The sequence below is a fragment of the Falco cherrug genome, chromosome 4, assembly GCF_023634085.1.
Source record: "Falco cherrug isolate bFalChe1 chromosome 4, bFalChe1.pri, whole genome shotgun sequence".
In the NCBI taxonomy this organism is placed as follows: Eukaryota; Metazoa; Chordata; class Aves; order Falconiformes; family Falconidae; genus Falco; species Falco cherrug.
In genome coordinates, this window is record NC_073700.1 from 26,548,274 (window position 1) to 26,561,505 (window position 13,232).

Consider the following 13,232-nt stretch of genomic DNA (forward strand, 5'->3'; position numbering starts at 1 on the left):
ACAGCCAGGGCCACCATGCCGTAGGCACAGCCACTGCGCTGTGGCTGGGAGCACCATGGTACAGCCAGGATACCTTGTCACAAGCCAGGGTCACTGTGCTATTCCAAGGATTGCCATCCTAAGGCACCACATTGCTTCTGGGAGATAGTGTGCCAAGGCCAGGGGTATGGTGTTGTTGCAAGGGTCACCCTGCTGTGCCACTGTCACCATGCAATGGCAAGGGCTACCTGTGCTGGGGCCAGGGCAGCCCACGTGGCTGTAAGTGCCTGGGCCGCTGGCAGGAAGGAGCTGCTATGGCACAGAGCCCCACGGGTCAGCACACTGCTCAGCGCACCTCTGCTGCAGAGGCACACCTTGGCCCCCTAATATAAATGCCCTTTCCCTGCCCAGACCCAGGGGTGTCCCTGCTGACAGCGGGGACAGGCAGATGTCACAGCAGAAAGGGCCGCTGTCACCAATTCTGCGGAGCGAGAGCCTTGGGGGCCGTGCAGCAGGCAGCACCACCGCAGTGCAGGCAGGGCTCTGACTTACAGTGCGACCTGGGTGCCCACAGGCAGCTCACACGGGACCGTTGGCCAAGAGCTGCCACGCTGGCGTGACCGAGGGGAGGGGTTGGTGGCTGCTCCAGAGCAAGGCACGCTGCTACACACCCGATAGCTGGTGCAAGAAAAGGGGTGAAGCCTGATGGGGCTGCAGCTCTGGCTCTCCTCGAGCAGGAAAGGAGGCACCCAGAGCTGCCGTGGGACAGGAGGAGGTCAAGCCCCGTCCCTGCTCCTGCCTCAGGGACACTAGGAAGGAGGAAAAAGGAACCTTCAAGGGAAACCCTCTATTACTGCAAAGGGAGTTCCCCCCCGAGGCTCCAGGACCATCTCTTGAGTTAGTTTTCGTAGCACCGTGATGATGATCCTGGTTCCATAGATACGGATGCCATGACAACTCTGACATCATCTCTGCTTCAGATGGGAACTGCAGGGAAAGTCACAGAGAGGAATATGCATGCATCGCTGGTATGGAGCAGGCCTCCAGTTGGGGCTGGGGGGCTTCTCATGGCTGCACCGCTGGCTCTCCTCCCGACCTGCTGTCCATACAGCTGCTTCCCCATGTGAGGGACCGGTGCCACTGCCAGATCGCACAGGGTACACGTCTAGCAGGCGCGTTAAACCTCTTACATGCAGAACACTAACAGAGCAAAGGATTTCCATGCACTGGGCCCTGTCTCTGGCTCGTTTTGGCCTTTTGCAGCTTTGTTGGTCTGTTCTTTCTAGCAGGTGGAATCAGAATTTAACTGTTAAAACTCATGATGATGCCATTCAGTTTTTCTCAATTACAGGTGAGTCATCATCTCTCCAGATCTATTTCTGACTCTCAGCAGGAAAAGCAGAATTCAGCCTTTCGTTCCTCAGTGTCACCAGCTCAGTAGAAACCACATTTTACTATGCAAAAAAGAAATGGCTACAAAGAAGATGCCAGGTTGGTCCCCCCTGCTTTCTTCTGGCAGGATGTCTCATGGGGCTGACCAAGGATTGCACTCCAGTGTCAAAAGCATTGCCAGCTCATCCCTGAATTGCAGGTTGAGAACAAAGACCATCGAAGGGATTATCATAGGTGATTTTTTTTTTCAAACACCTGCAGCAGTTTAGAAGCAGTTGTCCAAGCGTCCTCACAAATAATTTTTTCATGCTTTGAGAACAAACTGTCCTGGATCCATCAGCCCAGAGTTATGTACAACAGCAAAGGCAGCCCTGCTCTCCAGGGGGGGCTGGTGCCAGGGAAGCTCCCTTGTCTGGGTTGGGCTCAGCACACCCCACACCTCACCCCACAAGCAGGTGCCCTGTACAACCACTGCCACCCTAAACACCCCAGGTTTGTCTGTGCAACACAAGCAGCTCGCATACGTAAAAGGTTGTGGACAGACCCTCAGAAAACCAACAGAATTAAGAAAGCTGTGCCGTGGGACGTAGACACAGGAGAGCTGCGTGCTGCCAGGGCTACTGCACAGGGAATCCTCTAGATCTCTGGGGTCTGCTCTTGGTTTTCTGATGACATGGGGAAAGACACTTCAGTCCTCCCCCTTTCTAAAATGTCTTGCCCAGCTCATCTGTCCTGACTGGGACAGGCATATTTTAGACAACACAAAGCACAAGGGACCAAGATGCTGCCTGAATCTTTCAAATGCAACTGTAGGACAAATCGTAACTGTTTCCAGACAGATACATGGTTTGTTCGCTTCAGGGCATGACTGTGATGCAGGGGGCAAGATTCCCACTGAAACCCCCGCTTCTAATCTTGTCTTCTTTCTTGGAGGTTCATATCTCCAACTTCTGCTGTGTGCAGTATGTTCACAATCATTTTTCACGTCATGTTGTGCTAGCTTTTTTCCCCTGCTATGGTGCAGATACAGACAGTAGCTATCTCTAGCTGACATGCAAACTGTATTTCTGTTTCACTTCCTATTGCTGCAAATAAGCTAACAGACACACTGAGCCGGCCAATAACGGGAAAGGATATTGCATCTTGAACATCTTCCCCATCAAATGGGGGAAAAGAACAATGTTTGGAAATGGCACTTTCCAGAGCATTTGTTCAGTTTGAACAAGTTCCATCTGCATTTACCATTCCCCCTGGATTTCAATGACAGGGAGCAAACAGAGCAGCATGCAGACAAGTGCCTGAAATCTGTCTGTGTTTTGATTTTACATAAGTTTAATTAAAGGTAGTGGAAAACATGAATTTGCCTCCTGCTTCTTGTAGTCACGTTGACGTCTTAATCTTTGTCTCCAACACAAAAAAGCGATCAGGTTTTTACCCAGGGGTAAGTACATGGACATGACAACCTTGAGGAGACAAGATGTGGGGCTTTCTCCTTCTTCAACGCCTGCTCAAGTCAGCCCTACCCACTCAGCTGAGGGCTGATCTCAACTAGCTCTACAGAGTCGAGTGGCGATGCTTTTCAAGGGCATATGGCTGAACATAACCAATTCATGAAAGCTTACCAAGTTACCTGTTGTCAGCTGAACGACTGTAAGCGATGCTAGCATCACTCTGTGAAGCAGAACACATCTGCAAAAATTTCCAAGCAGATGGCTGAGGCCATTGCACCTGGCTTCACAGCCTCAGTGCTGCAATCACTAGGATCAGGACCTGGCCCACAGGAAGCCCAGAAACGAAGATGATGAGTTAATACTATTTCTTTAGCAGGACTGACCATATTTTTTCTGTGGCAGAGGGTAGCAGTGGGATGCTCCTGATGTGGTAGGCAAAACAATCAGCCACACTTTCTGCTTAACATCTCTAACACAAAATAGTGATGTGAAACAGCCCTGCTCTCAGAACAGCTTTGACAATGTATTTATAGTGAAGCAGCTTTGGCCAAGCAACCCAAATAAGCAGCACGCAGGCTCTCTGCAGCGTACGGCTTGAGGGAGCCAGCCAGGCTCCAGCCACGCTTTACAGCCCACCGACTTCAGCAGCTCCGCAAGGTCTGACACTGTCTTTTGCATCGGCGTGGGTGGTAAAATGGCTTGCCCTTCACATTCCCTGGGCAGCACGCTTGAAACAACACTTCAATATATGTTCATTCACTTGTTGCTCTGAAATGCTTTGCTTGACATTCATTAGAGTTCGGCTAATACTGCTTTCAGCCATTAGTCTCTAGAAAAGCAAGAGCTGATGGAAATACTGAGAGGTGCTTAGCAATTCACAGTGCCCAGTAGCAAGAGAACAGACTTCCCGATTAGCAATACCTTAGCACACTATCACTAGAAAGCTCCTTAATGCCTTCTGCCCTAAGGGATCCAAAAATATCTGGAAAATCATTTATTAGCTGGTAACTCATCCACTTCTGAAATGCAGCCATTTCTCAGGTGGAATTCAGCACTTACTGTGCAAGTATAAATGTGATAAGTATATTAGAAAAAAATGCAGTAAAGTTTACTAACTGAAATTGCCAGGGGGAGATTTGGATAATAGAATTCAATTAATTGCAATAGCTTTTGTTTTGAACAAAAGAGTTAATATCTCAGTACTTGCTTAAAAACCAAACCAAACAAAACGCCCAAAGGGTTTCAAAATGCTTTCCAGTGGTGCAATTGCAGGCTTGACATCTCATCTAGTTAACTTATTCTTTGCTGCTTCTTAAAATATTTCATAGCACAAAGCGTTTGGGGGTTTTGGCAAACTAGTAATCTAATCTGATTCAGTCACTGGGCCAAACTCTACTACAGAAAAGTGCACAACACCTTGGGAGGAGCTAGGCAAAAGGGAAATAAGATCTCTAGCTGCTTTCCAAGTCAAACTCCTTAGGATCACAACAGCAAGTCACATCGTGTAGGGCCTGATCAACAAGTTGATTTCAGTGCTTGTCATATGCTACCTGCTCGGTGTTGCAGCTAAGCAGGTATGGTAATGCAAGCAGAGCTGACAGCTATGAGGACACGGGGCAGCCTCTGAGCAGCTCAAGGCATGCTCTGACATGCAAAGCTTCTACAATTCTCATTTGAGCTACATCGTTTTGCTGCCAAAGGAGCTCTCCCATCTCCCTCCTTCTGTTCTTATCATTTCTGCTCATCTTACACCACAAAGCAAGATGCACAGTGCAAGTTCTTGCGGAAATAAGGGCCACGACGTTTGCATAATGAATGTAGTAATACATGGAAAATAAACTCCACTGTTTCTTAAGCAAACATAGCAAATATTGAGCAGGTCCTCAGATTCAAAAGCAAGATGTAACCAGATGTAAAGGAGATTTGTGGGACAGACTGATATGAGTGATTTTATTATAGCGAACGATCTCAGGCCCAGGACTGTGCAGTACAAGCACATTAAAATAGCCTCCCTGAAAGAGATTTTCATCTAAATAGGAAATACAGGCAAAGGCTGCTGAAACTGCTATTTTTATCCCCATTTTGCAGAAAGTGAAGCATGGCTACAGAAGATGAAGTTACTTACCTGGAGGCTAGCAACAAGCTTACGACTAAGAAAGAACTAAATTTTAATCTCTTGAATCTCCAGCCACATGCTCTAGCCATATAGGCTACTTGCCTACCTCTTATCCCATCTAAGAAGCATGGCAAGAGGCATAGTCACAGAATCCACTTTTTTGCACTACTAGTAGCTTGGGCCAGATGTCAAGAGTGGAAGAAGCAGGGAAAGTCCAGCTTTGCCTGACCGTACTTGGCATTTGAAAGGGAAGTCCCCATCCAGCACCAGCCAGTGCTGGGATTTGAGTTTAGACTTAGAGCTTGGTGTTCTGGGAAAAACAGAACTTTGAGGGACTCCATGAAATAACTGCCCGATATCTGCTGTGGGAAACACATTAACTTAACTCAGCTGTTTTCTTTCTCACAGATCCGCTAATTCAAAGCAATGCTTCCGTAAAACTCTGTGGGATTTCTTCCTACCTCGGCACATGCAGAAAGGTTGGGTTGCATCCCTGTATCTCAAAAGAAACAGCTTTGCTGAAGTCGTGACTGTCTTGTGATCTTCCTTCCAAATTCTCTTTCTCCTCCATAAAGCATCCAGAGCAGACAACCATGCCAAGTAAGTTTGATTCCTTCTCTAAAATCGATGCTTGTTTCATGACTGCTGTGTATCAGTCCCCTTACCTACGTCTGGTCTGTGTGAGCCCACACATGTCTGCACATGCACTAAAGAGATTGTGTGTGGCACAACTGAATTGTGCCAGCAGAGACCTTCTCATCTTTAAGCAAGGTACACACCTGGCTCCCATCTGCTGTTGGCTTTGGCCACGGGAGGAACAAAACAAGCCACAGGATCTAACCCAAAGCAGCCCTGCCACTAAGAGAACCTCTGAAGGCTGGCCACAGCTGAAGTCGCTTTCCTACAAGCAAAGCAATGCCCTATATCACACACAGAGCGCTCTGTGAAAGAAAGCCACCGTTACAAAATTATCAGATAAAACTCATTCACCCTTTCCAATCTGTTAGTGACCTGATAAAAAAGCCAGAATTTCTCCATATATGATCAGGCAGGAAACATGCTGGAAATAGCATCCAGGGCTTTAATATACTTCCAAGTGCAGACTTTAGCTGCAGGCAGAAAAATAACACGTCCCTCATTTAGGTAATTATATGAGAGGTATCGTACACTAGTTTGAAATATAATTGAAGTCACCAAAATCTCCCAAAACCACAGAAAAGGGACTAGCATGAGGTAAACATTTGATACCTGGAGCAGTCCGCTATTCCAGGGAAGCCTAAGACAGGAAAGTCAACGAAATGCATGCTTTGTTGCCCTCTACTGCTTGCTTCGTTAAGATGCAAAGCAAATTTTCCCCGTAGTTTCACCCTTGCGAAGCACCGTTGCAGTAACGGACGACAGAAGCCAAGAAGCGCGGTGCGATGTGATACACGGGAGGGAAAACCGAGGAGCAGGAAGAGGCTTCCGCATCGGGAATGCTCGAAAGGGAAACCGACAGCCCGCAGTAGCACAGCACACAGAAGCAGAAGGCACCTTTACGCAGCAAGCAATGCAGCAAGGTCACAGGAGGCAGGGGCAGAGCTCAGCAGGCCTGAGTGCCAGCACCACTGTCTAGTGCTAGACCGTGCCAGATGCGGTGAGCCCAAATGCCAGCATAACTTTCCAGGCTTTATTAGCTACCCTTCGCTAGCCCAGTATGTGCAGATGGGATTGTCACACACCAAGGGGAACAGAACAGTTTCAAGCTTGGCAAATGCTAGTGTTGCTTGTTAGACTTTACCTCTGGAAACATTAAGAGCAATTAAAAAAACTAAGACCTGACAGCAATAATAGATACCCCAGCATCAGCACAGATAAAGGTACCGAGTCCCATTTATCCTTAGTTGGCAGGAACCAACCTTTGTTCCGGAGCTGAGGGTTGCGGCAAGTTTTCTGACATGCAGTAGATGAGTGTTGCATGCCAGCTACGACCATCTCCCAGCTCCCTCGACTGTCAATTGACTGTGCATTGGTGCAGACACACCTGAACTGGCTGCGTCAGCCAGCCTGGAATTGGCACATGTTGCTCATGGACACTTTCCTGAGGGAATTGCCAAACCAGGTCAGTGCTCCAGCTCATCACAACGCTGACCCCCATCCCCTCGGACAGTCCTCTGCATTCTAACCGCTGATTTGCCTACATGCTATTAGCTGTGGTTTTGCTTTACTTGCTTTATTGTTATTTCCTATTAGCCTACAAAAATCAAGAGTTGATTTCCCACAACCTTGTTGGCAGTTCCTACTGAAGTGCTTGTTCCTGACTACACAAAATACCGAACAACTCCTCACCATCACTCAGACAAAAACCCCTGAACAGCCATTCCAGGAATGGAGGGATGCGTGTGTGTGTGTGAAATCAGTGCTGATAGGAAGGGGTAAACCCCTCACAAACTACAATCTAAACCCTACCCTCTCCAAGCCTGTAAAACTCCAACAGGAAGAAATAGTAGATACTGCCTGTAACAGGCTGGAGCAAAAGACACATGTGAGCAAAGCAACTCTTGGGAATCTTACTGTAAAAAGGAGACTGTATATGCCCCACATACTGTAAAGGAACAGCTAATCCCTAGAAAAATGCCAAAGGCATAGCAGTACTTCTGCCAACATCTGCACTTGTAACTTGCTTAAGCAAGTCTGCCTCCCATTCATGAAGCGGATGATTCCCTCGTGGGTCCCTGCTCGTTGCTTTTGGTGGTGGGGGGAGAGAAATGAAGCGGAAAAAAAAACCACCCACCCACAAGGAAGTACAGCTATGAATGCAAACCATGCAAGAAAACAGTTAAGTTCTTCGTGAAGCTGAAAGGTTAGCCAGGTGCCTATTACATAGGAGCAGCTCTTGAGTAAGATCCCACAAGCTCTTTAGGCAGCACCTGCTCCTGACCGTGCTTTGCCTTGCATAGGCTCCTCCTGTTGGGAAGCAGCTTCTCCCTTCTGGCAAAAGCGATGGGTTGTGCGGTGAATATGCAGTTAACAAACACTGCCCTTCAGTAGATGACATCCTCCTCTGCCACCCTGCTCAAATTCAGCAAGATTTGAGCTACTACCAACTGTAACACTATCCTTAATACTGTTAGAAACACAACAAAATGTTTGAAGCCCATTAAAAAAAAATCCCACTGATCCCCACATAAAACCAAACTCCAATCTGATGGGCAAGCACCTGCTGCACAAATTTACTGCATTTTTGTAGCTTCTTGGCCCACAAAGAACTGTGTCAATTCACTAGCACAACAGGAAATCACCGGCTGTAGCCCCACCTTGTCTGATCAATACACACAGAGAATCACACAACCTCAGTTGAGCCATTAAGCTCAGACAGTCATATATTGGCACGCAGAAGGTTAGACACACCAGCACAATACAATGCCTTTTCCTAAGGTCTCATCCAGTAGGGAAGCCAGGAATTACCTCAGTTGCTTTATTATTTTCACATCAACAGGAAATATAATTTGAATACAGGTATTTTTAAAAACAGATTTAATCAACTGCATTTAGAATTTACAATTTTCTGTACACAAATACAAGTATCTTCAATAAAAATTCCTTTTGTAAGATTAAAACTTGAGATGTGGTACAAATGAGCAGCAAAAAAAAATCCCCCCCCTCCCTGCATAGTCAAGTCCAGAGACAATGATATGCCTGAGAAACATCTAAGTCAAAGCTCCTCTGCAAAGCCATAAACACAAGAGAACAAGAGTGCAAGCATAGATTTCACCAAACAGCCACTTGACAAAGTTACAAACTGCCCTAATAACATCTAGTAGCCACAGCTGGTGGCCTCATTATTAGGAAGCATTTACTAAAGACACTGGCTTCAGTTTTAAGGCTCTTTCCCTACCCCTGTGCCGCTGCCAGGGCACAACAGTACATGCTGGCAGAAGAGGCTTTTTCTTCTGCACGCCTCTACAGCCTCCTTGAATGACATAAAGTGACAAAATGTGCTGCCCCAGCTGCTCCACCTGATTTTGAGCATGATACACATTTATCTTCCTCTCTACACTGAATATATGCACAGATGCTGCAGTATGGTAGAAGGTTACCATGCACCCACCTGTCGGTGACCGCTTGCCAGCGCCAGACAGCAGTGGTTGAAGGACTCTGCAGCAGAGATCAAGTGCAACTCACTGACCCAGCCCATTTTCAGTATTAAAATGGGTCTTGTACCAACTTGCTCACTTACACTGAAACAAACTAGAAGAAATCTCATCATCTGCTCCATGGACGATGAAACTGTTGCAGAGAATAGTCAAGGGCAGACTGGAAAGGAAGAACAGTAAATTTCTCCTCCAGCACAACCAAGTCCAGAAGAAAATGCCTGTCCACACCCCCAGCCACTAAAACTATCCTGACAGAACTGGGTAATTTTGCACCCGACAAAAGCAGAGGGCTACAGTCTTTGTGTTGGTCCTCTCCCAACTAATGGATATCAATGTCCTTCATTTTGGGGACTGAGTTTATTACCAAAAAGACAAAAAACAAGGGCTGGAATTCATTTGTTCCAAGAACCTCAACATGCTAATAAGGAAATTTTCTGAGCACTTCTAATAACCATAACAATACCTTCGAGTCATAAGTCAGATTGCATACTTGATGAAGTACCTTACCAACATTTTGTTGGGTTTGCGTTCAGAAATCCTATGATGCAAAAAACTTCAAGAATAACTGGTCCATAAAATTTGTCTCATATGGTTTTAACAGGTCCAACTTAAAAGAACTGAAATACATCACAAAATATTAAAATGTATTTCCAAAGTTCTTACTGCTTTCTAAACACTGAGCTGCCACACACACTGGTTTGAAGATCAGAGTTCTTAGATACAAGCTGTCATCATTCTACCACTACTATAAAAGTACTGTTAACATGTCCAGGCAACACGCACTCTATCAACAAGAGTAAATCTACAGGCGTTCTGTAGTGCATAAAAGTAACTAAGTTCACTGAAACATGCAAGAAAACCTCAGCAGGAAGTACAGAAAGAAAAAGCTATTATTGTCACTATTTGTGTGAGCTCCTGCAAACTCTTCACAGACAGAAATGCAGTAAGGGCAGGACATCACTATTTACTTTAAGAATTTGAAATTATTTGGACATTTTTGTGAAAACTGTCTCTTCTTATAGAGAGATGTGCTTACATGCATTGTGGTATAAACCATTTATGCTGCTATTTCACTTGAATCTGAAATTCACACTTAGTATCAGTACTCTGATGCAGTATAGCTGATCTAGGAAAAATACACAGAGCATGGATTCTGATCAGCTTCTACAGAGGGAATTTACCCTAGGGACTCCCTTCAGGCCCCTGTGCAACAATACTATGTAAAGCTGACGCCACAGTCTTAGGCAGGACTCAAATACTGCAGGGAGCTTGTAAAGTGCTTTTGTTCTAGAGAGGCTTTTAGCTAGGGGATAACAGCAGAATATCAACTGGGTCAGTGAGTATCAATCAAAAATTTCAAGTGACATCTAAGAAATACTGTGTGCTAAACAAAGCTGAATATGCTTCATTACAGTTAGCAGTCTCAAGCTATTTTCACGACAGACAGAAGTTCACAGCAGAGACAAAGAGGTTATCTGCTTTAAGATTAAGTAGTTCAGTAGAACTTACCATCATATCACTTCTGGATCCAAAGAAAATCAGCAATCAATTTAAAACATTTGAATTTCACCCCATTGATACTTCATTCCATTCATCAAATGAGGGTGGTTTTTTTGTCCTGCTTTAGTTTCCCTTTCTACAATGTCCTCTTACAAGACAAATTGAAACACAAAAATAAAATGAGAGATCTGGGCTCCATGATTTTAGTATTTAAATTAAATGTACCTGCCTTCAGGCCTTTTATCAAAGGAACTGGATTCAAGTTTAACAACATTGGTGACCTCTGAAAGAGATCTGGGGATACAGGCTTGGCACAAAACACAGCGTGAGTTTTCTCTATTAGAACAACAGAAACAAAAGTTTGAATTAATTCGATGCATCTTCTATAACATCAAGATAAGGCCTGCAGATAAACGTAAAACACCACAGAGCAGCCTATACAACTGTGTTCAGGTAAAACAAATTGTAGTCACAGAAAAAAACAAATGCCATAATGAAAAAGTTTCCACTTGTGACTTAATTCCACAGGTTTCTATCAATTCTTATGTCAAATGAAGGCCTCAGTCCCTCAGATAATACATTTACGTAATCATTTATCAAAATATTATTAGGATAAAATTTTCAAATTTACTTTTAGAATTGGTTTACCTTTATTTCCACAAGCCACATCAGTCACACACACAAGCACACAAACACACCGTTACTGACTCGCACATCTCCCTGTAGTGATCGACACGCTGTGACACCAGATTGAATAGGTCTGTTAGATTTCCAAAGCAGTCTCTATGGATTAATCACAACTACCATCTTTCCAACCATCTCTCCAGCGCTCATCCACACGAGAGCAGTCAAATTCAGATTTTCCCAGTTTCCTGTTCACTTCATTATGAAGAAGACACAACCACTGGGAGAAGTTATTTCTGTTGCTAGTATCAGGCTGATTTGTACGTAATCTGCAAACAGGGAAGAGGAAACAAATGTTACTTCTTTACAGTCACCAACTTCAATACCCAAAGCAGGCACACAGCAGAAAAGGCGACTGGCTGTCTGCGTGCTATGGCAAACTGAGTCCCAAAGAGAACACGGAAGAGAGCACACAGGTTGGTAATTATCAGAGGCCAAACTTCCACTATAAAATACTGATGGCTGCAACTGGCTGGGTTTCATTCACTGCCTAGTCTTGTCAACTGGAAAAGACGCAGAAGTCAAACAGTTTATAATAAAAAGCAAGAAGTACTCAAATACATCAAAACACCAAATTAAAAAAAAAACAAAGAAATAATAAATGAAAAAACCTGAGCAGCTGTTTTGCCATGTGATGTCTGCTAAGTCAATAATTAGGTTTCAAACTTTTTTTTGCATGTTCATCATCCCTGAGAAGAGTTAAAACTTTTGAGAAACAAGCTGACAGCAACAACAGTAGAAAAGTTTTATCAAACATCTCAGCCCATTTTGGTCTTTGCCTCCACTGCTGAGGTTGCTGATAAAGGGAATTTTCTGGGACAGAAAAACACTTGCCTCCCGACAGCCAAATTATTTCAAGAGTCACTCCAATTTCACAATTGTGCACAAGTCCAGCTTGAACCAGAAAATCCTGAAATCGCCTCCGGAAGCCCCTGGAGGCAGCATACAACCTAACAGCATGAGAAAAGGTATTTGTTTTTTAAGTAAGTGTATCTCTGATTTATGCAATAATGGAAGAAACCAGTTCAGGTAACCTACAAACCCCAACTGCAAGAAGAGCTGCTGATATGCAAATAGCTGCTGCAGCCCAGCACCTCAGGCTAGCCTCTTCAGCAGCAGCCACCACAAAAAAAATCTCTGCGAAGCAACTTACCTTTCCCTCAGATCCTCAGCGCAGTGCTGGCAGGGGTAGAACTTGGAGAAGAGGCTGATGAAGTCCCTCATCTCCTTCTGCTGGGCAGCAGAGGGGTGGTCGGGGTAGTAGGCTGCCATGGTGTGCAGGAAGGCCCAGGTGCTGCGGCCCAGCTGCTCGCTGTCCAGGGGACAGTCCGGCGGTGGCTCCTTCTCTGTGACCACCGGGTCCTGCAGCAGGTGACAGGGTTGTGAGGGGACACTGGTGGCGCTGGGTGGGGGGTTTCCCACCGTGTGCCCCTCTGCGCTCAGGAGGCAGGATGAGCGGGGGGGGGGGGGGGGGGGGGGGGGGGGCAGGCCCTTCACACCCCCAGCGGGAACAACGGCTGCGCCCCCGCCTCACCCGCTGGTGAGAAGATGGAGGCCCCTCACACTCGCGGAGGGCAAACCCCGGCTCCTTCACACCCTGAGGAGGGACACACACAGCCCCATCACACTTGGGGGGCAGGATGGAGGCCCACTTCACAGCTCGGCCGAGGGCCGACAGCCCCCCCAGAGTGACGGGGGAGGCTCCCGCCGGCCCTCCCGCGGGCAAGCCGCCGTCTTACCCCGCCGCCCGGACCCGCCCGCTTCCTCTGCTCGCGGAGCCAGCTCTTGAAATCCGTGCAGGCTCGGCACGGCTTCTTGGATGGCTCCTCCGCCCCGGAGCCCGCGGCGCCGTGCGGGACGGCGAAGGGGAAAGTGAAAGGGCCGTTCTCGGTGCCCGGGAACGGCGAAGCGCCACGGCCCGGCCGGCCCTCGCTGGGCGCCGCCATCTTGGCGCCGCGGTGCACCACGGGCCAG

The 13,232-nt window shown here is 46.5% G+C and overlaps 1 protein-coding gene across 1 annotated transcript; it reads right to left on the minus strand.

Moving 5' to 3' along the window:
• Positions 1-8,123: 8,123 nt before the first annotated feature.
• Positions 8,124-13,232, minus strand: GFER (growth factor, augmenter of liver regeneration). The gene is made up of 3 exons (XM_055708670.1): positions 12,998-13,232; positions 12,412-12,620; positions 8,124-11,527 (listed from the first exon to the last, which is right to left on the minus strand). The coding sequence occupies exons 1-3, from the start codon at positions 13,202-13,204 to the stop codon at positions 11,365-11,367; spliced, it is 579 nt and encodes a 192-aa protein (XP_055564645.1). The 5' UTR covers positions 13,205-13,232; the 3' UTR covers positions 8,124-11,364.